We start from the raw sequence: 25,865 nt of genomic DNA on the forward strand, positions 1-25,865 counted from the left end.
GTTCCTGCAAGATGAAGGTATAGAAGTTATGGTCTGACCCGTCCGTTTCCCAGACCTGAATCCGATTTTGCACATCTGGGACATCATGCCTCGCTCCATTACCAACGTCACATTGCACCACAGACTGTCCAGGAGTTGGCGGATGATTTAGTCCAGGTCTGGGAGATCCCTCAGGAGACCATCCGCCGCCTCATCAGGAGCATGCCCAGGCATTATACAGTAGGGAGGTCATACAGGCACGTGGAGGCCACACACAACACTGAGCATCTTTTCCTTGTCATGAGGCATTTCCACTGAAGTTGGATCAGCCTGCAATTTGATTTTCCACTTTGATTTTGAGTATCGTTCCAAATCCAGACCTCCATGGGATATTAATTTGATTTACATTGATAATTGTTATGTTTTATTGTTCTAAACACATTCCGCTATGCAATGAATAAAAATTTGCAACTGGAATATTTCATTCAGAGATATCTAGGATGTAGTATTTTAGTGTTCCCTTTATTTTTTTGAGCAGTGTATATACAGGGTGGGCCATTTATATGGATACACCTAAATATAATGGGAATGGTTGGTGATATCAACTTCCTGTTTGTGGCACATTAGTATATGGGAGGGGGGAAGCTTTTCAAGATGGGTGGTGACTATGGCGACCATTTTGAAGTCGGCCATATTGGATCCAACTTTATTTTTCAGTGGGAAGAGGGTCATGTAACACATCAATCTTATTGAGAATTTCACAAGAAAACAATAGTGTGCTTGGTTTTAACATAACTTTATTCTTTCATGAGTTGTTCATGACCACTTATAAAATATGTTCAAATTGCTGCCCATTGTGTTGGATTGTCAATGCAACCCTCTTCTCCCACTCTTGGCACACTGATGGCAACACCACAGAAGAAATGCTAGCACAGGATTCCAGTGTCCATTGTTTCAGATGCTGCATATCTCGTATCTTCACAGTATAGGCAATTGCCTTCCGATGACCTCAATGATAAAAGTCTAAGGGGGTCAGATTGGAAGACCTTGGTGGCCATTCAACTGGCCCACGACGACCAATCCACTTTCCAGGAAACTGTTCATGTAGGAATGCTTTGGTGTGGTATATGGGGTACAAAGATAGTGGGGCCATTCTTCATCAATGGAAACCTCAATGCCACTGGATACCTGAAATTGCTACATGATGATGTGCTGCCTCTTTATGCACTGAAGATGGCACGTTCCCTGAGTTTTTCCAGCAAGATGGTGCACCACTACATTATGGGTGTCAGGTCCGAGCATTCCTACAAGGAATCTGACCCCCTTAGACTAGCATTTCTTCTGCGGTGTTGCTATCAGTGTATCAAGAGTGAGAGAAGAGGGTTGCATTGACAATCCAACACAGTGGGCAGCACTTTGAACACATTTTATAAGTGGTAATAAACTTGCAAATAATCCATAAAATAATAAAGTTACGTTAAAATCAAGCTCACCATGGTTTTTCTTGTGAAATTCTCAATAAGTTTGATGTGTCACATGACCCTCTTTCCATTGGAAAAAATAAAGTTGGATCCAAAATGGCCACCACCCATCTTGAAAAGTTTCCCCCCTCCCATACACTAATGTGCCACAAACAGTAAATTGATATCACCAGCCATTCCCATTAGATTTAGGTGTAGCCACATAAATGGCCCACCCTGTGTATGTATGTGTGTGTGTATATATATATAATATATACACAGTACAGACCAAAAGTTTGGACACACCTTCTCATTCAAAGAGTTTTCTTTATTTTCATGACTATGAAAATTGTAGATTCACTCTGAAGGGATCAAAACTATGAATTAACACATGTGGAATTATATAATTAACAAAAAAGTGTGAAACAGCTGAAAATGTTTTATTTTCTTGTTTCTTTAAAGAGTCCTCAGTAGTTGATACCTTTTAATGGCTAACTGAAAAGATGGTAACACATTGCAAGCTTTCGAGACTACTCAGGTCTCTTCAGCAGGCTAGACTAATACAAAATCTGAAGTCACATTTTTATGCACAATACAGCCTAGAAAAAATGCAATAGATAAGACAAGTGACGTGAAGCAGAACTATCAATATGGGATAGGGAGAAACATAAATATAAACATTGGACCAGTTCATAGATAAGGAGTCTGGATGTTTTATGGTCCTCTGATTGGGGTCTAGTTCTGTGTTGCCCCGCAAGGTTTTAAAAGGAAATTCCTTAATTGATGTAAAAAGACATAAATCCATGCGACACATTCATTCCAGCACTGAGAGTGTCAAAGTTCGTCATAAATTTGTACTCCCAAACTCGTCTCTCTCTCTGAGATGTGAAGTTACCTTTCAATACCAGTAATTTCATATCCATGCTGCTGTGATCAGGGATACAGAAATGTTTTGCCACAGGTAGATCCATTCTTTTTTCTCTTATTGTGTGACGATGAGCATTCATCCTTGTTCTAAGCTTTTGCCCTGTCTCCCCCCACATACAGACCCCCAGTTGGACATTTAGTACAAATAATTAAGTACACCACATTAGATGTAATGCAGGTGAAAGTACCTGGGATCTTGTAGTCCTGATGTGAGTTGGGGATCTTTATCTTGTCCGTGGTCATTATAAATGGACAGGTTTTACATTTTTTCTGGTTGCACGGAAAGGTTCCTGCAGCTGTTGGAGAGGACAGGGAGCTTCTGACAATGATGCTTCTTAAATTTGGGGGCTGCCTAAAACACAGCAGTGGGGGGTCTGGAAAAATGGATTTGGGTTGTAGGTGACTACTAGAGGCACTCGGTTATTTTCTTCTTTAGCTTTGTAATGTAGCAGGTAATTCCTTGACAATCTGGTGGCTCTTGTAATTTGGTTTTCAATTGTTCTTGGATGGTAACCCTGATTCAAAAAGGTCTTTTTGAGGCGACCAAGGTGTTTGTCTCTATCCATGGGGTTGGAACATATACGATTGTATCTGATGGCTTGGCTATAGATAATAGAGTTCTTTATGTGTTTTGGATGGAAACTGTCCCATTTAAGGTATGTTGGACGGTCGATTGGCTTCTGATACAGGCAGGCATGTAAACTGACAACTGACCTATTGAATAAACTAGCAGCAATAGGTCCTCTACCAGAAGGAACCATCCTGGCCACCATGGATGTGGAATCTTTGTACTCTAATATCCCACACCAAGATGGTTTACATGCCTGCAAATTCTTCATGGAAAACACAGGGACTGATGCTAATGCTGTGGTGAAACTTATAAAATTCATCCTCACCCACAATTACTTTGAATTTGACAACAGGATCTATCTACAGGAGACTGGCACAGCTATGGGAAGTAAAATGGCTCCACAGTATGCAAATCTTTTCATGGCCAAGCTTGAAAGCGATTTTTTGTCCTCATGCCCCATCAGGCCCCTGGCCTACTACCGCTTCATTGATGATATTTTAATCATCTGGACGGAGTCTGAGCAACAGCTAAAGACGTTCCACGAACAGTTTAATCAATTTCATCCCACCATCAATTTAACACTCAACTACTCCAGTACCGAGATTAATTTTTTGGACACCATCATTAAGCTAAAAAACAATGAAATAGAGACATCCCTGTATCAGAAGCCAATCGACCGTCCAACATACCTTAAATGGGACATTTTCCATCCAAAACACATAAAGAACTCTATTATCTATAGCCAAGCCATCAGATACAATCGTATATGTTCCAACCCCATGGATAGAGACAAACACCTTGGTCGCCTCAAAAAGACCTTTTTGAATCAGTGTTACCATCCAAGAACAATTGAAAACCAAATTACAAGAGCCACCAGATTGTCAAGGAATCACCTGCTACATTACAAAGCTAAAGAAGAAAATAACCGAGTGCCTCTAGTAGTCACCTACAACCCAAATCTGGAGGTGCTAAGGGGAGCTGCACGGAAATTACAACCTTTACTACAAAAAGATGCCCGATTAAAATCCATTTTTCCAGACCCCCCACTGCTGTGTTTTAGGCAGCCCCCAAATTTAAGAAGCATCATTGTCAGAAGCTCCCTGTCCTCTCCAACAGCTGCAGGAACCTTTCCGTGCAACCAGAAAAAATGTAAAACCTGTCCATTTATAATGACCACGGACAAGATAAAGATCCCCAACTCACATCAGGACTACAAGATCCCAGGTACTTTCACCTGCATTACATCTAATGTGGTATACTTAATTATTTGTACTAAATGTCCAACTGGAGGTCTGTATGTGGGGGAGACAGGGCAAAAGCTTAGAACAAGGATGAATGCTCATCGTCACACAATAAGAGAAAAAAAGAATGGATCTACCTGTGGCAAAACATTTCTGTATCCCTGATCACAGCAACATGGATATGAAATTACTGGTATTGAAAGGTAACTTCACATCTCAGAGAGAGAGACGAGTTTGGGAGTACAAATTTATGACGAACTTTGACACTCTCAGTGCTGGAATGAATGTGTCGCATGGATTTATGTCTTTTTACATCAATTAAGGAATTTCCTTTTAAAACCTTGCGGGGCAACACAGAACTAGACCCCAATCAGAGGACCATAAAACATCCGGACTCCTTATCTATGAACTGGTCCAATGTTTATATTTATGTTTCTCCCTCTCCCATATTGATAGTTCTGCTTCACGTCACTTGTCTTATCTATTGCATTTTTTCTAGGCTGTATTGTGCATAAATATGTGACTTCAGATTTTGTATTAGTCTAGCCTGAAGAAGAGACCTGAGTAGTCTCGAAAGCTTGCAATGTGTTACCATCTTTTCAGTTAGCCATTAAAAGGTATCAACTACTGAGGACTCTCAATCCTGAATATTTTTCTATCCACTGGCTAACACGGTACAAAGATATACATCTTTCCTGTATCATGAGAGGGGTACTCATTTATCGTGGGACACGTCTCAAAAAAAACTATAGCGGCTGAGATACTCGAATTATCGAACCAAGTTCAAAAATTAGAAAAGCAGCATAAACGCGATCTAGACACTGATACACTTGCACACTTATCCACGTTGAAACAAAAGCTGTTAGCTGTAATAGACCAAAAGTCCAGACATTTTAGGGAGCGTGCCAGGAATCGCTTTTATCAGTTTGGGAATAAGTGTGGGAGACTATAGGCAAAAACTATAAACCCGTGCACACCCAATACTTATATTCCCTATATTAAAAACCAGGAAGGGAAGAGGGTCCATAGTATGAGGGACATTCTCTCCTGCTTTGGAGACTATTATAAAGAACTATATAATATAGGTGGCCACCACAAAGATATGCCTATCCAGCGCCTCCGTGATAAGATAAAGAAGTACTTACAACAGGCCAAATTACCCACAATATCAGAGACAGGAGTTGGAAAGAGACTTCGTTAGAGGAAATCTCTGAGACTATTGATGATTTGAAGAAGGGGAAGAGTCCCAGCCCAGAGGATATTCCCCGGGATTTTACAAACAATTTTCATCATTGCTAAGTCCAATATTTTTAAACCTATGTAATTTCATCTCATCAGGAGGCTCTTTTCCTTCTCAGTCACTGATCGCCAATATTGCTGTAAGCCCTAAACCGGGTAAGGATCCCTCTATGCAGGAGTTATCGTCCAATTTCCCTGATACACCTGGATATCAAAATATATGCAAAAATGATAGCAAAAAGATTATGCCCCGTTACCAGATCTGATAAATCAAGATCAGGTGGGATTTGTGCCGAGACGGGAAGCCAGGGCCAACACCATTTGTACTATCTCCTTGATCGATAGGGCGGTTAAAGAGGGGGAACCCATGTGCATTCTGTCGATTGACGCAGAGAAGGCTTTCGACAGGCTGAACTGGGACTTTATATTTCAAACGTTAGAAGGAATTGGCTTAAAAGAAACTATGCTCCGTAGAATTTCTGCTTTGTATTCATCTCCCAGTGCACAAGTAAAAGTTAATGGCGCGCTTTCAAACACATTTTTAATTCGGAACGGCACGAGGCAAGGTTGTCCTCTCTCACCCTTGCTTTATATACTCATTATGGAACACCTAGCAACTGCGATACAGAATAATCCCTCCATTAGAAGTGTAAAAGCTCAATCAGAAGAGCACAAACTGGCCATTTTTGCCGATGATCTTCGTCTATATGTTTCTTCCCCAACTATAAGTCTTCCAAATATCTCAGAATTACATAGATTGGGTCGTCTGAGCAATTTCAAAATCAATACTCAAATCTGAGATTCACAATATCTCAATACAACCAAGTGAGATGGAGAGATTAAGGCTAGTTTCACACTAGCGTATTTTACATGCAGCGCATGGCGCCGCTAAGCCCCGCCCCCTGCCTGCCCCATCCGGTTATTGCCTCATACTATCGCACACGGCCGCATGCGATCTGCGCACCCTATCTTTAGCATAGGGTGCGCAGACCGTGTGCTAGTAGGATTTGTGTGTGCGCTGCGCACTTTTGAAGGTGCGCCGGTGTGCGCCGAACGCACCATGTTGCATTTTGGCGCGCTCGGCGCACCTTCAAAGGTGCGCAGCAGCGCACGCAAAAATCCTACTAGCACACGGTCTGCGCACCCTATGCTAAAGATAGGGTGCGCAGATCGCATGCGGCCGTGTGCGATAGTAGGAGATGACCGGACGGGGCGGGCAGGGGGCGAGGCTTAGCGGCACCATGCGCTGTATGTAAAATACGCTAGTGTGAAACTAGCCTAACAGCTTCATTTCCCTTTAAGTGGCACTCAGATTTTCTTACTTATTTAAGAATAAAAATCACCGCCAAGGTATCTAATCTTTATGAAGCAAACTTTAAGACAGCTTTACATAAAGCTGAGTTAGACTTGGAAAAATGGCATAAATTACATTTGGTTTGGAAGACTGAGCGCTATTAAAATGGATTTGTTACCCCGTCTCCTATATTATTTCCAAACAATTCCCTTATATTTACCCGCCTCCTTTTTCTCACGTCTTAAAGCGATTATTTGTTTTTTTTTGGTCACAAAAGCGAGCGCGTATTTCATATTTTTTGTTAAGTAGATCAAAGCAAAAAGGGGGGGAATAGGTCTACCCGATTTTGCTATATATAAGATATAGTCGAGCAGCAATTGGCACCTGTATTTTAGATTTGTTTCACAATGAAAAAAAAAAACAAAAAAATGGGTTACATTAGAAAATGATCTTAATGGATTTGATTCCCGAATAGTTATCTGGTCCCCAAGGGGAGAGAGGGAGCGGGATATACTTCTACCCTTCCTCACTAAAAGCATGATATCACATATCAAAAGGGAGGATCAAAAACTGGAAATCTCAGTCTCCTGGCCCCCTAACTCCTATATATGACAATCCATCTTTTCCTGCAGGACTAAAAATAGACGTTTACATAAAAAAAGAGCTTCATGCCCCATAGTTCATGATTATGTTACAAGGACGGGAATGAGGTCTCTCCAGGACATATTTAGGGATGAGGAGCCGCCAACGGGTGCATGGGTTCTTTTATGAGCAAATAAAAAGTTTTATTACTAAATTAGCCAAACAATCCAACCCATATAGAATATTATCCCCATTTGAGAGTCTTTGTTTATCGACAAACCCTACAGACCACACTATTTCTTTACCATACAAAATCTTCCAAGAAGGTCAGACCCCATTGCGAGATTTCCCAGCATTTTTTTTTTGAAAATGGGAGATTGACTTGGCTAGACCCTTATCAGTTGAAGAAAGAACAAAGATTTTCTTATGTACACTCAGGTCATCGCTCGTATCTGAAACTGAACCTGTCAAAGACTGAACTCCTTGTGTTTCCTCCCTCTACTAATGTACCTATACCCGACATTGCCATTTCTGTGTGTGGCTCCACTATTACTCCCCAGCAACATGCCCGCTGTCTTGGGGTCATACTTGATTCCGAGCTTTCCTTTGCCCCCCCACATTCGATCACTGGCTCGCTCTTGTCATCTGCACCTCAAAAACATTTCTAGAATTCGACCTTTTCTTTTGAGTCTGCAAAAACTCTTACTGTTTCTCTTATTCATTCTCGTCTCGACTATTGTAACTCTCTTCTAATCAACCCTCCCTCTTACCAAACTCTCCCTTCTCCAATCTGTCTTGAATGCTGCTGCCAGGATCATATTCCTCCCCAGTCGTTACACCGATGCCTCTACCTTGTGCCAGTCATTACACTGGCTACCCATCCACTCCAGAATCCAGTATAAACGTTTATGAATGGGTCACCGAGGAGAAAAAAAGCAACACACGCTAAGTCTCAGAAAACCAGAGAGGTTGGTAACTATGCAGATTACAGAGCCCTGATCTTAACACACAACTAGAAGCAGTTGTGGAGCGTGCCTACGATGGTCCTGGACGCCTCGTCACAACCGGAGAGCTAAATAAGCCTAAAGTAAGAAAAGAGGAAAACTAACTCCCCCAGAGCAGACCCCAAAGGAAAGATAGCCCCATACATGTATTGACGGTGAAGCAAGATGAAAACACAAACAAAGGCAGAAAAATAGGCTGAGCAAACGATGGGGCCAAACTAACTTGAAAGGACAGGAAAGGAAAAATACTGTCTGCAATCTGCCAAAAAACCCTACCAAAAATAATGTCCAACGCTTCTGATAACAAAATTAACCCTGAAGTCACTAGACTTCTCCACTATATCAGCACTCTGGAATATTCTGAGACAGAGCAAAAAGAGGCCAATCTAATAAAGGAAAAAAAGGCAAATTGGCAAATACAGATAAATAAGAGTGGAAATTCAGCACAGCCCAGCCGGGCTGGCTGACCACACAAAACCTGAGTTGGCCAACAAGAGCAAGTGTGAACATTAGCAAAAAACAAAGTTAACTTGAGAAGACTGGAGCAGAGCTGAAGTCCAAGACCTGAGAAGCAGACTGAATCACCAGCAACAGGATAGGGTGTCGGCTGTCTTATATCCAGTCTGATACTCCAGAGATCCAATCATTATCATCCTCGTCAGGTGGCAGACCATTACCAATTAAACTAACCTCACTACCTCCTGTCACCACCAGAGGGAGAACGGAAGGAGAACTCCCAGCTGGTGGAGCAGAAAATGAGCTCATAGCAATAAACTTATTACCCTCACCCACAAAGCCCTCCATGGCTCAGCACCACCCTACATCTCCTCCCTTGTTTCAGTATACCACCCTACCCACGCCCTCCGTTCTGCTGATGACCTGAGGTTAGCATCCACAGTAATCAGAACTTCCCACTCCCGTCTCCAAGACTTTACACATGCTGCGCCAATACTTTGGAATGCACTTCCCAGGTCAATACGATTAGTCCCCAATCCCCACAATTTCAAGCGTGCCCTGAAAACGCATTTATTCAAACTGGCCTATCGCCTCAACACATTAACCTAATCTATCCCTGTGTGGCACAGCCAAAAGTTTTACCATAACCAGGTTCCCCGCATCATGTTCCCACATGCTTTATGCATCCATTAGGCCTCTGCGTCTGTACTGTTACACACTTAACATTATGGCTGGTCCATACAATCAGGGCCACTGTTACCACCCACCTTTCGTGTCTCCCTTTCTTTCCTCATAGACTGTAAGCTTGAGAGCAGGGCCCTCATTCCTCTTGGCATCTGTTATGCTCTATGTGATTATTGTTATGCTGTAATGTCTATTGTCTGTACAAATCCCCTCCGAATTGTAAAGTGCTGCGGAATATGTCGGCGCTATAGAAATAAAATTTATTATTATTTATTATTATCGCTTTGCTCAACGTCACAAGAGGAGCTTCAAAATCTTGTTGAGATGGTACGGATGCCCATCAGAATTAAACTTAATTTATCCCACAACACCAGATACGTGCTGGCGATGCTTAAAAGATAGAGGTTCATTTGCACAGATTTGGTGGTACTGCCCACTCATACAGAAAGTGTGGTTAGCATCCTTTGATCTCTTCAACAGATTGTCTATAAGCAAAATTACACCCACAATGGAGGTGACTTTGCTGTCTCTGTGTAGCTCCTCGATTTCTGGATTTAAGAAAGGTCTTCTTAGGCATATTCTCACTGCTACTAGGAACGTGATTCCTAGATTTTGGAAACAGGAAAAGGTTCCCTTGCACTCTGATTTGGTGATGGAACTCAACAACATATATAGGATGGAACAATTGAATGGTAACATTGGGAAGGTATATAACACTTGGGCCTCCTGGGTTATATTTAGAGAATCGCCGGAATTGGATTCTTGGTTGTTGGATCCATAGTCGGTGGGTCGTATGAGTCTGGCTACAGGATGGGATCATATCTTTTACCGTACTCCTTGAAACCCCCCTCCCCCCTGTTTTTCTATCCTTTCTTCTTTCCCTTTTTCTTCTCTATCTTCTATTCTTTCACAGACCTAGAATCTTAGTCTAGGTACCTTCTTATTTAAAATTTAATTCAACTATAGACCAAGTTGTACTGATGTAATTGCCTACATGAACAAGCACTCCAGGCGCTCATTCATAATTTGTTTCATATGTATGATTGTCTAGGGCAAAACTGTCATAGTTGTTATATAATTCTTTTTTTTCTGTGATGGTAGAAGCGGTATGTTCTTTTCTCTTTCTGTTAATAATGATTGACATGTATAAATACCTCAATAAACTTGATTTATAAAAAAATGATGTTGCTTCTTATAATCCATGCATCTTATTGCTTACCGGGGGTGGTGGCTGCGGTGAAGTGGGGACCCAGAGTCGCTGCTGGAGGAGGCAGGAGTGAGATGATGCTGCAGGCTGAGATGAGGTGGTGTTTTGATGTGCGGTGCGCCCCTGCGGGTGTCTGGAGCTATTGTGGTGTCCGGTGCTGCTACAGGTGTCTCTCTGCGGGTGCCCAGTGGTGCTACAGGGGTGTCCGGCACTGCCAGGGCTTTGCCGTCATTTTGGGAAAGACCAGAACCCCTGCAGCACCGCCAGACACCCCCTCATCCTAGCCTGCTGCCTGCAGCAACGGTATCGGTAAGGTATATACACATTATAAGACGCACTCCCATTTTCCCCCAAAATTTTTTGGGAAAAAGTGCATCTTCTAATCCAAAAAATACGGTAATTTTTCAGTGTCCATGACAGCCCATCCTGTATATTGTAGTAAAGTGTGGAGAAAAAAAATCACCAGCGAAGTATAATGTTCCATTGATGTACAGCGGGTAAAAGAATATAGGAACTAAGGGAAGACCTATACAAATAATAGAAATACAAAAGAGCAAGATAAAAATAAATAACATAATAAAAGACTAAAAACAACCAGCATCCAACAGACCGGTTAAAAGAAACTAGAAGACAGCATGAAAAAAGGGATGAGCAATTGGTACGGGGTGGTTTATTCGGATGGCAAGAAGGATACGTAACTATTGTGAGCATGTAAGCCACGTGGTGTTATGGTATCCAGCTTGTATATCCACCTTGCTTCCTTTTGTGCAAGTAAACATTTCCAATTACCCCTCTAGGGCTAATAAACACTATCTATATCTTTCACTACCAAGCCCGTAGGATCACAATTATGTGTTGTTCTAAAGTGGCGTGGTATAGGTTTCCCAGTCCGTTTCAGAATTGGCACCTTGTCAGTATCTAGTCCTAGGATGTTTTTTCTTGCCCTTAGACTTAGTTAACATGGATCTTGATGTTTCACAAGTCGGCCATCTTGCTTCCTGCCAAAGCTGTATATAAAGCCAGCACCTGTTCTGTTTCATTGCTTGAGTATTATGTTTTGGACTTTGTGCCTCTGCAGTCCCAAGCCTGGACTTACTATCCCTGTTGGTCCTCTCTTAACGGCGGAGTCCTCTGCCAACCTGCACGTCTGGATCCCTGCCTGCTGACCGAGTGATTGCTGAACACTTGACTTCAGGAACCTCTGCCTGACTACACCTGCGGTGAAGTAAGAACTCCAGCCAGCTAGTGTGTTCCTCCGCTCTGCAAGAGTCTGTGTCTTGTGCCCGCATTGCTCAGTGACTTTGCATGCTGTGTCGCAGAGTATCAGCTCTGCTATTACCATTTATCAGATTGACTGAACATTTATCTGGACTTATATGCTATATTGCATTCAGATTACTAATACAATATTGCTTGCGCAACCCATTGTGTCTGCAGTCTCTTTGACCTAGCCACTGGTGGCCAGTTGTCTCCACTAGTATCGTGACAGCATACTCAAGCCTTAAAAAATGGATGCCGCTGGGCCAGAGACTTTAGAAGTGCGTGTTAAGAAGCTAAATAATATCACTGCCACTGTACACGCTGAAGTGCAGACATGGAAGAGCAGAATAGAAGGCCTAGAGGGGCAGACTAAATATGATATGCAAGTGCTCAGTCAGCATACACAGTCTCTTACTGACCACGGTCAGCATTACTCACGGGTTATCAGCGAAGCGGCCGCACTTGGATCACCGTTCCGGACAATGCCTTACTCAATAGGCCGCCTAACAGTTCCAGACCCACAGCCGGGCAGTAGCTCCCCTACGCAGAGCCGTCACAGACTCTACCAGGTCCAGGGCCTTTCGATGTGCTATTCAGGAAGTTCAGTCTCATACACTTCCAACACACGCAGGCCTTCCAGGACCTTGCACTCTGACCACTCAGGATCAAAACACACAACCCATGTGATCAGACCTCAGTCACATTATATGTCCCAAACCACCCCCATATGTGGGCGGTGTATGTGTGACTAGCCGATCCCACCCAGCTCTCTGACTAGCCCTATAAGCCACCCTTATAGGTAAATAACTTGTGGACTACAAGTCCCAGCATGACGCTATTTTTGGGCTTATAGCGCAGAGAAGCTCTGCGACACAAACTGGACATTTACAATCATGCCGGTCACTGTTTCACCACCACAATCAAGGAAATAGTCAGTCAAAGAAAAAAGAAACATCCGGCACTGTCCCTGAGGAAGAAATACCCGCAAAGCCACTTATAACCGCTATCAGTGTGACACCTATAACCCTTGCTGAACGGGTGCTCTATCCATGTGAAGAAAAAACATGAACTATCATAGTAGAAAAAGACAGCAGGATGGCACTCACCGTTCTCTTGAAATGATTCACTTTATTTCATGTTAATAAAGCACAGGCAATGGCACGGGAGAAATGCAAAAAGACGGACGACAGCCGTTTCGTGCACAATGCACTTCAACAGGTCCCTACTTCTAAATCCTTTCCTGATCGGCCTACATATTTCTTGTTGACCTCAAAACAGTTTGGCTTCTCACTTGAGTGTCCTTTCAGGACCGGTACGGCCGATAGAAACTCAACATACTGTATACACACGTGGTCAAAATTGTTGGTACCCCTCGTTTAATGACAAAAAAACCACAATGGTCACAGAAATACCTTCAATCTGACAAAAGTAATAAATAGCAAATCTATGAAAATGAACAAATGAAAGTCAGACATTGCTTTTCAACCAAGCGTCCATAGAATTTAATAAAATAAGACTCATGAAATAGGCCTGGATAGAAATGATGGTACCCTTCACTTAATATTTTGTTGCACAACCTTCTGAGGCAATCACTGCAATCAAACGATTCCTGTAACTGCCAATGAGACTTCTGCGCCTCTCGACAGGTATTTTAGCCCACTCCTCAGGAGCAAACTGCTCCAGTTGTCTCGTGTTTGAAGGTTGCCTTTTCCAGACGGCATGTTTCAGCTCTTTCCAAAGAAGCTCATTAGGATTTAGGTCAGGGCTCATAGAAGGCCACTTCAGAAGAGTCCAATGTTTTCCTCTTAGCCATTCTTGGGTGTTTTAGCTGTGTGTTTTGGGTCAATATCCTGTTGCAAGACTCATGGCCTGCAACTGAGACCAAGCTTTCTGACACTGGGCAGCACATTTCTTTCTAGAATCCCTTGATAGTCTTGAGATTTCATTGTACTCTGCACATGTGCCAGAAGCAGCAAAGCAGCCCCAGAAAATAACAGCGCCTCCTGTTGGGAGGCAGAAAGAACAAAAAACAGTAATTCATATATTATTTTTTATGCCTTTCCGCATGTAGTAAAATTGATAAGGCAGTTTTATTCTTCGGGTCAGTATGATTACAGCAATACCTCATTTATTTTTTTTAAGTTTCAGTGCTTTTACAAAATAAAAACTATTTTATAAAAAAAAAAGAATCGCTTTATTATAACTTATTGTTATTATAACTTATGTTATTTATTACAACTTTTTTATTTTTCTGCTGACGGACCCGTATGGCGGCTTTTTTTTTTTGCAGGACAATATGATGTTTTCAGCTGTACAATGTTTATTTAGATTGGGGATTTTTTTCAGTTTCTTTTCCCTTTTTCTTCAGCAATATGATGATAAAGCATAGTTTCTTGCATTGTTTTTTTTTGTTTGTTTGTTTTTAAGGTGTTCACTGAAAGGGTTAACTAGTGGGACAGTTTTATAGGTTTGGTTGTTCCAAAAGGGATGATACTAAATATGTGTACTTTTTTTTTCATTTTATTTTTTTACATAAATATATTTATTGGATTAATATTTTTTCTTTTTTTTTTTTTTTTTTTGTTCATTATTTTGTTCATTATTTTTTTAATATTGTTACATTTTATTAACTTTTTTCCTACTCTTTTACATTGTCCCCGGATGGGACATCAACTGTATAATGACAGATCGCTGATCTACACGATCATGGTGGTTTGCAGGAACACAGGTCCTACTGCGCCATATATATACAGCGCTAGTCGGCAATGGGTTTAAAGATGCTGTCTATGAATGGACAATGAGCCAAGTTGTGCCCTTTCAAATACCTGTGCCTTCCTATACAGACAATAGAAAATATTCCTTCTTGTACAGACTATTTGCTATCCCCTCTAAGCTGAGAATCCAGGAGCTAAGGTGCCAGGATTGACACCTACCTCCAGCAAAAGCCCTTTGTTCTTACAATACTGGTATATCCAGTTTCACCCTTTTGTCAACTAAATGTAACTCTACTGCCTGATTGATTTCCCTTATTATTTATTTCCTTCACACTCTGCATGAAATTTTAGATAATGAAGAAGATATGATTCTCAGGAATAACATTTCCCACATTCTGAACATAAAAAATGGTTTCTACCCTGTATGAGTTCTCTGATGTGCAACAAGTTTTGATCTCCATCTATAACATTTCCCACATTCTGGACATGAATATGGCTTCTCTCCTGTGTGAATTCTTTGATGTGTAATAAGATCTTGTCCCTGGATAAAACATTTCCCACATTCTGGACATGAATACGGCTTCTCTCCTGTGTGAATTCTTTGATGTTTAAGAAGATCTGGTTTCCGGATAAAACATTTCCCACATTCTGGACATGAATATGGCTTCTCTCCTGTGTGAATTCTCTGATGTTTAAGAAGATCTGAATTGTAGTTAAAACTTTTCCCGCATTCTTGACATAAATGTGGCTTCACCCCTATGTGATTTCTTTGATGTATGCGGAAATGTGATTTCTGGTTAAAACATTTCCCACATTCTGAACATGAAAATAGCTTCTCCCCTGTGTGAGTTCGCTGATGCATAAGGAAATGTGCTTTCTGGTTGAAACATTTGCCACATTCTGGACATGAATATGGCTTCTCTCCAGTGTGGATTCTTTGATGTTTAAGAAGATCTGATCTCTGAATAAAACATTTCCCACATTCTGGACATGGATATGGCTTCTCCCCTGTGTGCCTTCTTTGGTGTTTAAGAAGATCTGAATTGTAGTTAAAACTTTTCCCGCATTCTTGACATAAATGTGGCTTCACCCCTGTGTGATTTCTTTGATGTACCCGGAAATGTGATTTCTGGTTAAAACACTTCCCACATTCTGAACATGAAAATAGCTTCTCCCCTGTGTGAGTTCGATGATGCATAAGGAAATGTGATTTCTGGTTGAAACATTTTTCACAATCTGGACATGAATATGGTTTCTCTCCTGTGTGAATTCTTTGATGTTTAAGTAAATCTGGTCTTTGGATAAAACCTTTCCCACATTCTGAACATGAATATGGCTTCTCCCCTGTGTGACTTCTGTAATGTGTAATCAAATTTGACTTCTGGTTAAAACATTTCCCACATTCTGAACATGAAAATGGCTTTTCTCCTGTGTGAATTCGCTGATGCATAAGGAAATGTGATTTTTGGTTGAAACATTTTCCACATTCTGGACATGAATATGGCTTCTCTCCTGTGTGAATTCTTTGATGTTTAAGAATGTCTGGTTTCTTAGTAAAACATTTCCCACATTCTGAACATGAAAAAGGCTTCTCCCCTGTGTGAATTTGTTGATGTTTAAGAAGATCTGGTTTCCGGATAAAACATTTCCCACATTCTGGATGTGAAAATGGCTTCTCTCCTGTGTGAATTCTCTCATGTCTAAGCAAGTTAGATTTATGTTTAAAATATTTCCCACATTCTGAACAGGAAAATGGCTTCTTCTCTGTGGGAATTATTTGATGTTCAACATCACTTGTGCAGCTTTCATTTTGCTTAACAGTCTGTGATGAATCCAAATAGGTGACTGATTGAAAAGGCTCCGATGACTGATTTTTGCTCTGAAGGGCTGGAGGTATAGCTGGAATAATGGCATGCTTTTCATAGGTATCTGGTTTGACACCACAGTCATCTGCCAAGAATAAAACAGATTTTATTATTTTTCATTATCAATGCCTTATATTTTATATAATTTCTATATACATAATTCTATACAACTCAGGCTGGATATCCTTAAAGACAAAAATGTCCAGGAAGGATGGGAAATCTTGAAAAATGAAATTCTCAAAGCACAATTGTTAACAATTCCGAAAAGAGGGAAGAATAGGAAGCATTTAAGGAAGCCAGGATGGATAAACACAGAACTTAAGCACATGCTAAAAAGGAAGAAAAAAATGTTTATAAAATGGAAAGAGGGAGGCATATCTAAAGAAGAATATAATGCTGTCTGCAGAACCTGCAGGGCACAAATCAGATTATCTAAAGCTGACAATGAATTGAGGCTTGCAAGATATGTCAAAAGCAATAATAAAGGATTTTGGGGATATGTCAAAAGTAAAAGAAAAGTCAAAGATGCTATAGGATTTTTACAGGATGAAAATGATGAAATGGTAAGACAGGATGTTGAGAAGGCCGAACTTTTAAATTCCTATTTTGCATCTGTTTTCTCTCAGAAAGGAAATGTAACATCAACTGTTCTTCACTGTCCTATTAAGGGAATAGAAGAATCCAGGATATCTATAAACAGAAAGATAGTGAGGAAACACTTAGCTAACTTAAATGAATTCAAGTCTCCAGGTCCAGTTGAATTACACCCCAGAGTACTGAAGGAGATAGCAGAAGAAATTTTTGAACCCCTCTCCATAATCTTTGAAAATTCTTGGAGAACAGGAGAAGTCCCAGAAGACAGGAGAAGAGCAAATGTTGTTCCTATCTTCAAAAAGGGGAAGAAGGTGGACCCAGGCAACTATAGGCCGGTGAGTCTGACTTCTATACCAGGAAAGATCTTTGAACAAATTATTAAACAACATGTATGTCAGTACCTGGATAAGAATGAAGTGATTAAACAGGGTCAGCATGGGTTTGTAACTAATAAGTCATGTCAGACTAACTTAATTTCCTTCTATGACGGAATCACTGATTGGGTGGATCAAGGAAATGCTGTAGATATAGTATATCTTGACTTCAGCAAAGCATTTGACAAAGTATCTCATACAATCCTTATTGAAAAAATGACTAAGTATGGAATGGACAAGGCAACGGTTAGGTGGATTCATAACTGGCTTAGTGATCGGACCCAAAGAGTGGTCGTAAATGGCTGCACATCCAGTTGGAAGAATGTCTCAAGTGCGGTACCACAGGGCTCTGTCCTGAGCCCTGTATTGTTCAACATCTTTATCAACGATTTAGATGAAGGAATTGAGCGTAAACTGATTAAATTTGCTGATTTGTTTAGTTTGCAAAAGCGAAGACTGAGAGGAGACTTAATAGCTGTCTACAAATATATCAAGGGCTGTCACATTGTAGAAGGATCAACTTTATTCTCATTTGCACAAGGAAAGACTAAAAGCAATGGGATGAAACTGAATGGGAGGAGAAACAGATTAGATATTAGAAAAAACTTTTTGACAGTTAGAGTGATCAATGAGTGGAACAGGCTGCCATGAGAAGTGGTGAGTTCTCCTTCAATGGAAGTCTTCAAACAGAGGCTGGACAGACATCTGACTTGGATGATTTAGCGAATCCTGCTTTGAGCAGGGGGTTGGACCAGATGGCCCAGGAGGTCCCTTCCAACTCTACGATTCTATGATTCTATGATTCAAAGTATAATGAAACTATGACCTAAGACAGTGGTGAGCCACCTGTTCACAAATCCCATGGTACTGAACCTCTAAAGTACAATCGACAAACATAATACACAAACGCAGAAAAGTTTGAACCAATAAAGGGAGGATTAAAAATAAGCTTTATTACATTACAATCTATAGCAACAGATACAAATATACACCATAAAAATATGTAAGATTCTTAAAAGGGTATTCCCATCTCTGATCATCTATCCCAATATGTATTAGGTGTAATAATAATATTAGGAAATATGAATTAGAAATGTAGAATAGTTGATCTTACTCACTATATGGCTCACCCCATGTGCAGAGCATTGCATTAGCTTAGGTATTCATGGTTACTACCACTCATATAGTAACTGTTAGTTACTAGTGGTCATAACCATGGATACCTAAGCTACTGTAATGCCCTGGACATGGAGTAAATGACATAGAGAATCAGGAGAGGAACAGAGGCCGCTATCTGCAGACCGGATATAACTTCAAGAGAAATGTGCTGTCTTCCAGGTGCAAAAATTAAAGATGTGTCTGACAGGATATCAGGACTCTTCAGACCTACAGATGACTACCCATTCCTGCTACTACATGTGGGGACAAATGACACCGCAAGAAACGACCTGGAAACCATCTGCAGAGACTTTGAAGACTTAGGCAAGAAAGTGAAAGAACTGGGAGCGCAGGTGGTCTTCTCTTCCATCCTCCCAGTGGATGGCCATGGAACAAGGAGGTGGAATAAGATTCTGCAGGTGAACAACTGGCTACGTCGATGGTGCCGTCAGCAACGATTTGGATTTCTGGATCACGGAGTGAACTACTTATACGATGGACTACTTGCTAGAGATGGGGTGCACCTTACGAAGACTGGAAAGCAGGTATTTGGAAGTCGCCTTGCTACACTTGTAAGGAGAGCTTTAAACTAGAACAACATGGGAAGGGAAGCAAAAGACCAGAAAAAGCCATACACCTGACAAATGCTATTGAGAACTCTGCTATTAGAAGTGGAAAGGAAGAACAAAGACGAAAGAATCTAATTAATAAAAATATTGGAGAAAGAGAAACCAATCACAAACTAAAATGTTTCTATACTAATGCACAAAGCATGGGCAACAAACAAGGAGAATTGGAACTACTAACACAGGAAAAGAAATATGATGTCATTGGAATCACTGAAACTTGGTGGGACAATACACATGATTGGAATACAAGACTAGAAGGATACAACTTATTTGCAAGAAACAGACTTGATAAACGAGGAGGGGGTGTCGCATTGTATGTTAGAAATGCGTATATCTGCACAGAGATTGAAGCTTCAGAGACTGGGAGTTCTGTGGAAACTGTTTGGGTAAGAATACAAGGACAGAACAATGGAAAGGACACCATTGTAGGCATTTACTACAGGCCGCCTGTGCAAGCTGAAGATATGGATGAACTCTTTATGCATCAAATGGCCAAGTTCTCCAAAAAATATGACATAGTTGTCATGGGAGATTTCAACTATCCAGACATTTGTTGGGAATCTCTCTCAGGCAAAACTAACAGGTCAAGGAAATTCTTATCCTCTCTTGCTGACAACTTTATCTTCCAAAAGGTAAAGGAGAAAACAAGGGGAACTGCTACCTTGGATCTAATCCTTATAAACAGGGAGGAAATGGTTGAGGAGGTAAAAGTGGCTGGGACCCTAGGAGGTAGCGACCATGCTATTTTAGAATTTTGGATAACTAGAGGCGGAAGACCTGTGAAGACTCAGACGTCAAGGTTAGATTTCAGAAAGGCAGATTTTAAGGGATTCAGAAAGAGAATTGGAGGGATCCAATGGCTGGATATCCTTAAAGACAAAAATGTCCAGGAAGGATGGGAAATCTTGAAAAATGAAATTCTCAAAGCACAGTTCTTAACAATTCCGAAAAGAGGGAAGAATAGGAAGCATTTAAGGAAACCAGGATGGATGAACACAGAACTTAAGCACATGCTAAAAAGGAAGAAAAAAATGTTTATAAAATGGAAAGAGGGAGGCATATCTAAAGAAGAATATAATGCTGTCTGCAGAACCTGCAGGGCACAAATCAGATTAGCTAAAGCTGAAAATGAATTGAGGCTTGCAAGAGATGTCAAAAGCAATAATAAAGGATTTTGGGGATATGTCAAAAGTAAAAGAAAAGTCAAAGATGCTATAGGATTTTTACAGGATGAAAATGATGAAATGGTAAGACAGGATGTTGAGAAGGCTGAACTTTTAAATTCCTATTTTGCATCTGTTTTCTCTCAGAAAGGAAATGTAACATCAACTGTTATTCACTGTCCTATTAAGGGAATAGAAGAATCCAGGATATCTATAAACAGAAAGATAGTGAGGAAACACTTAGCTAACCTAAATGAATTCAAGTCTCCAGGTCCAGATGAATTACACCCCAGAGTACTGAAGGAGATAGCAGAAGAAATTTTTGAACCCCTCTCCATAATCTTTGAAAATTCTTGGAGAACAGGAGAAGTGCCAGAAGACTGGAGAAGAGCAAATGTTGTTCCTATCTTCAAAAAGGGGAAGAAGGTGGACCCAGGCAACTATAGGCCGGTGAGTCTGACTTCTATACCAGGAAAGATCTTTGAACAAATTATTAAACAACATGTATGTCAATACCTGGATAAGAATGAAGTGATTAAACAGAGTCAGCATGGGTTTGTAACTAATAAGTCATGTCAGACTAATTTAATTTCCTTCTATGACGGTATTACTGATTGGGTGGATCAAGGAAATGCTGTAGATATAGTATATCTTGACTTCAGCAAAGCATTTGACAAAGTCTCTCATACAATCCTTATTGAAAAAATGACTAAGTATGGAATGGACAAGGCAACTGTTAGGTGGATTCATAACTGGCTTAGTGATCGGACCCAAAGAGTGGTCGTAAATGGCTGCACATCCAGTTGGAAGAATGTCTCAAGTGGGGTACCACAGGGCTCTGTCCTGGGCCCTGTATTGTTCAACATCTTTATCAACGATTTAGATGAAGGAATTGAGGGTAAACTGATTAAATTTGCTGATGACACAAAGCTAGGAGGGATAGCTAATACTAGAGAAGAGAGAGAGAGGATTCATAAAGATTTAAATAAACTGGAGAAGTGGGCAGCAACTAACAGAATGGTTTTTAACAGGGAGAAATGCAAAGTACTACATCTGGGCAATAAAAATGAAAAAAGCATATATAGAATGGGAGGAATAGGGCTAAGTGACAGCACATGTGAAAAAGACTTGGGTATACTAATAGATCACAGACTGAATATGAGTCAACAGTGTGATGCAGCAGCAAAAAAGGCAAATGCAATTCTAGGATGTATTAACAGAAGCATACAGTCTAGATCACGTGAAGTAATTATTTCCCTCTACTCCTCTTTGGTCAGACCTCATCTGGAATATTGTGTCCAATTTTGGGCACCACATTTTAAAAAAGACATCAACAAACTGGAGCAAGTTCAGAAAAGAGCGACCAGAATGGTGACCGGTCTGCAAACCCTGTCTTATGAGGAAAGGTTGCAGGATTTGGGAATGTTTAGTTTGCAAAAGAGAAGACTGAGAGGAGACTTAATAGCTGTCTACAAATATCTAAAGGGCTGTCACATTGTAGAAGGATCAACTTTATTCTCATTTGCACAAGGAAAGACTAGAAGCAATGGGATGAAGCTGAATGGGAGGAGACACAGATTAGATATTAGAAAAAACTTTTTGACAGTTAGAGTGATCAATGAGTGGAACAGGCTGCCACGAGAAGTGGTGAGTTCTCCTTCAATGGAAGTCTTCAAACAGAGGCTGGACAGACATCTAACTGGGATGATTTAGCGAATCCTGCTTTGAGCAGGGGGTTGGACCAGATGGCCCAGGAGGTCCCTTCCAACTCTACCATTCTATGATTCTATGATTCTATGAAAACTATACCAAATTTCTAATTGGAGGTATTTGCTACTATTTTTATTACACCTACTATATTTTGGGATAGGATCTTGGAAATGGACGCACCCCCTTAAGGCCTCCTTTACACGTCAGTGTGTCCGGCACGTGTGGTGGCAAATTTCATAGGTACCAGAGACACTTAAACATGTAGACCCATTCAAGTGAATGAATGTGTGCACATGTCAGTGTGTTTCCACGAACCGTGTGTCTGTGGGCAAGACATGCTGACATGACTGTTTCTTAGCAGCAGCATGAGCCTCAAAACGTCTCACACACGTGCAAACTGATGACACACTGATGACATCAGTGTGACACGTATTGACGCCTGGGTATCAGCGGTACTGTTCACGCTGATCCCCGATGCCGGGTGTTGAAGACAATTTTTAGAGTTGTATTCAGCCCTCGCTGTCTACATAGTGTAAAATTAAGTATAAAAAAGATCACATTATACTCACTTTAATACCTAATCCGGAGAAGCCATTGTCCTCTGTAAAGAAAGAAAAATGAAAAAAACAATATCATCTCACCTGTCCAAAGTTGAAAGAGTCCAAAGTGTCCCATGCCGTAATCCGTTTGTGTGACATTTGCTCATCAGCATGAGCGGTGGCGACCACTCACGTTGAAAAGCTGGGGAGAATCACTCGTTGCACCCTGATTTCTCACGGTGAACTGCGATGATCTCACTGAGGTCAGCACAGTTCATGGGCCTGATCTTGCTGCAGGTTGTCATTTTCCCCAGCTCTTCAGTGTGAGGTGTTGCCTCATAACCCTCCATCAAACTCCATCGCACCCAAAAGCACTAGAAATATTAGCTGGTGACTAACTCATCCAACCTTTATCTACCCCCAATTCCTCAATATGGCTGGGCCATTATTGTAAATAAGTCTCTGTACTTTGTGTCACTCCCACCACATTGTAGATTGTAAGCTCTTATGGGCAGGGTCGTCAATATATTTGCATTAATAATTGTATTATCATTTACTTTGTTATGACTGCTGTATATGAACTGCTGAATTGTAAAGCGCTGCAAAATATGTTGGCGCTCTATAAATAAAGATTATTATATTATTATTATTATTATTATGAGCAAGGGCAGCATGGTGGCTCTGTGGCTAGCACTGCAGCCTTGCAGCACTGGGGTCCTGGGTTCAAATCCCACCAGGACAACATCTGCAAGGAGTTTGTATGTTCTCTCTGTGTTGGTGTGGATTTCCTCCGGGTTCTCCGGTTTCCTCAACAGACATACTGATAGGGAACCTAGTGTGGCGTAGCGATCACTAAGCGGATTGGGGAACACTCACATGGCAGTGATATTCAAATGCACAGCAGCTGTTTCTTCATTTAAACAAGTCTAGTCCTGGTTTATTATGCAATCATAAACCACTGTAGGCCATGTTCTACATCACAGACCTAACATGCAGTCCATTCTCAATGCACAGTTCATTAACTGACCCTCATCAGTGCGCACAGTTCTTTATGCTCTGGGTTACCTGCTTAGCAGCATTGCCAGCTTCACAGGCTGGCTTCACATTGGTCCTGTCAGTAGTCTAGAACTTTAGTAGCTTCCTGGACCTTCAGGAGGCCCAGCCAGCTCCAGTCTCACATATGGCCATCTCCCCATGTGGTGCACACAGGAAATATGTAGAACCTTCCTGTGTTCACAGGAGCACACCCCCTGTGTTAACCAGTCCCACCCATCACTTCTGGTTAACCCTTAAATTTAGCCCTTTACTAAAATACTACCTGTCCTGGATTCAGATCGCAGCAGACCTCTGTGCGATAAACACCTGTCTCCCCATAAACCATTAGTTGGTACACTACATATTCTCCCCCTCTGTTCAAACCTGTGGGGATGAACACTTGACCACAGTCCAGGGTCGCAGGAAAACCCGTCCCTGTCATCTCTAGTTGCAAGTCGAGGGGACCCTTTCCACCTACTAAAAGCATTAGCCTCTAGAACTTGATCCCTCAACATCACCTGGTCCTTAAGAGACTTACCATCTGTCCCTGTCACCAACTTCCTTTTTGTGGTACCAGATTTTGCCATCTCCCAATCCTGAGTCGTGACTTGGATAGACCTTTCCAGCCCCTGGCGGTCAATACAGTAGTGTGATTCATCTCCCTCCATATCTACAGTCAGGACTGACTCGGTATTGTCGCATATACTATCAGGTCTCTTGTCTAAGACCCTCAGCATGGGCTTAACAGGGAATTCCATACGACTCAACGTAGTATGCCCCCTATCCTCAGGACATCTCCGAAAAGCTCTCAGATGGCACGTTCCTCCATCGCCTAGAGACCCGTTGCATCAACTGTCTCTATCTTCTGCTGTGACCCATCCATTACTGGGAGGACCTCCACATCATTGGGTACCACGCTTTAAAGATGGCTTCCATCTCTGGGAGGAACGCGACTCTCAATTCTTGCTCTTTCCAACCTTAACTGCTGTACATCTTTGAGGTGAGCCACCCTATACATGAAGAATATTCGCATATTGCCAAGATTCTCCTCTGTCCCTACCATGACAAACGGAACCATACCCACTTCCCTGGGAATCTGGTCTTTGTTATTATCGAGAATTCTCACTTGCATCACTCCGGACATATCTACCATCTCCTGCTTGAGTCGTCTGTTTGTCCCGATGACTTCTCTCAGCAAAGTACTAGGCACCTGGACAACATATTCCAGTAGATTCTAAGCTTTTCTCATAAGCTGAAGTCGCCTAGCGGCTTCCTCATTCTTCCACCGGATCAACCGCTTCATGCGAACACACCTCCAGTGCATGTCCCTTAGGATAGCCTCTCAATCCACCGTGACATCAGACGTGGACAAAATCACCAGCTGTTTAACTTCTGGGGACCAGAGCACCCTACAGGCTTCCACTGCCTTCTTAAAATCGCCATGTACTCTAATATCATAGTGCTTAGGAAGGAGGGAAAGGACCCCTTGGAATGTGGATCTTACCGTCCTATTTCACTAGTGAATGTGGACTATAAAATTTTTACTAAGAACCTAGCTACCAGGCTGAACTCAATTATATTGAATCTTGTACATCCTGATCAAACGGTTTTCATGCCTGGTAAGAGCACCTCCATTAATATCAGACGGGTTCAGTCAATAGTCCAATATAGCTCCCTAATACCCGACAACAAATGGGCATTGGCGTCATTAGATGCCTCCAAGGCTTTTAACTCTCTTGAGTGGCCTTTTCTCTCTGCATGCTTCCAAAAATATGGCTTTGGTGACAAATCTATAAAATGGATTAAAATATTGTATATGAAACCCAAGGCCCATATCATAGTAAATAATTCTATATCCGAGTCTTTTCCATTACATAGGGGGACTCGTCAGGGCTGCCCTCTTTCCCCTGCCCTCTTCGCTTTTGCAATTGAGGCACTGGCAATACGCATAAGATCTTCCCATGGCATTAAGGGAATTGAGGTAGCGGGTTGGGTGGACACTATAGGTCTATATGCTGATGATATGGTGATATTCATGGATGAAGTGGAAGAAACTTTGCCGCAAGTGATAGCCCTAATAGACAGATTCAGCAAATATTCAGGCTTATACATAAATTGGGAGAAGTCGGCTCTGTTACCCCTTTCTCATGCCCCGATGCCGCAGCTAGAGGCTCTCGCCT

At 41.5% G+C, this 25,865-nt stretch overlaps 1 protein-coding gene across 1 annotated transcript in view; it reads right to left on the minus strand.

Moving 5' to 3' along the window:
* Positions 1 to 13,257: 13,257 nt before the first annotated feature.
* The window catches only part of LOC141094353 (uncharacterized), a 64,060-nt gene continuing 51,452 nt past the window's right edge, over positions 13,258 to 25,865 (minus strand). Inside the window, exon 7 of the mRNA XM_073580191.1 lies at positions 13,258 to 16,568. Coding sequence (XP_073436292.1) covers positions 15,034 to 16,568 — 1,535 coding nt within the window. The 3' untranslated portion in view covers positions 13,258 to 15,033. The remainder of the gene's footprint in view (positions 16,569 to 25,865) is intronic.

This window comes from Dendrobates tinctorius, unplaced genomic scaffold, assembly GCF_039654945.1.
Source record: "Dendrobates tinctorius isolate UK_male_01 unplaced genomic scaffold, ASM3965494v1 ptg000063l, whole genome shotgun sequence".
Lineage (NCBI taxonomy): Eukaryota > Metazoa > Chordata > Amphibia > Anura > Dendrobatidae > Dendrobates > Dendrobates tinctorius.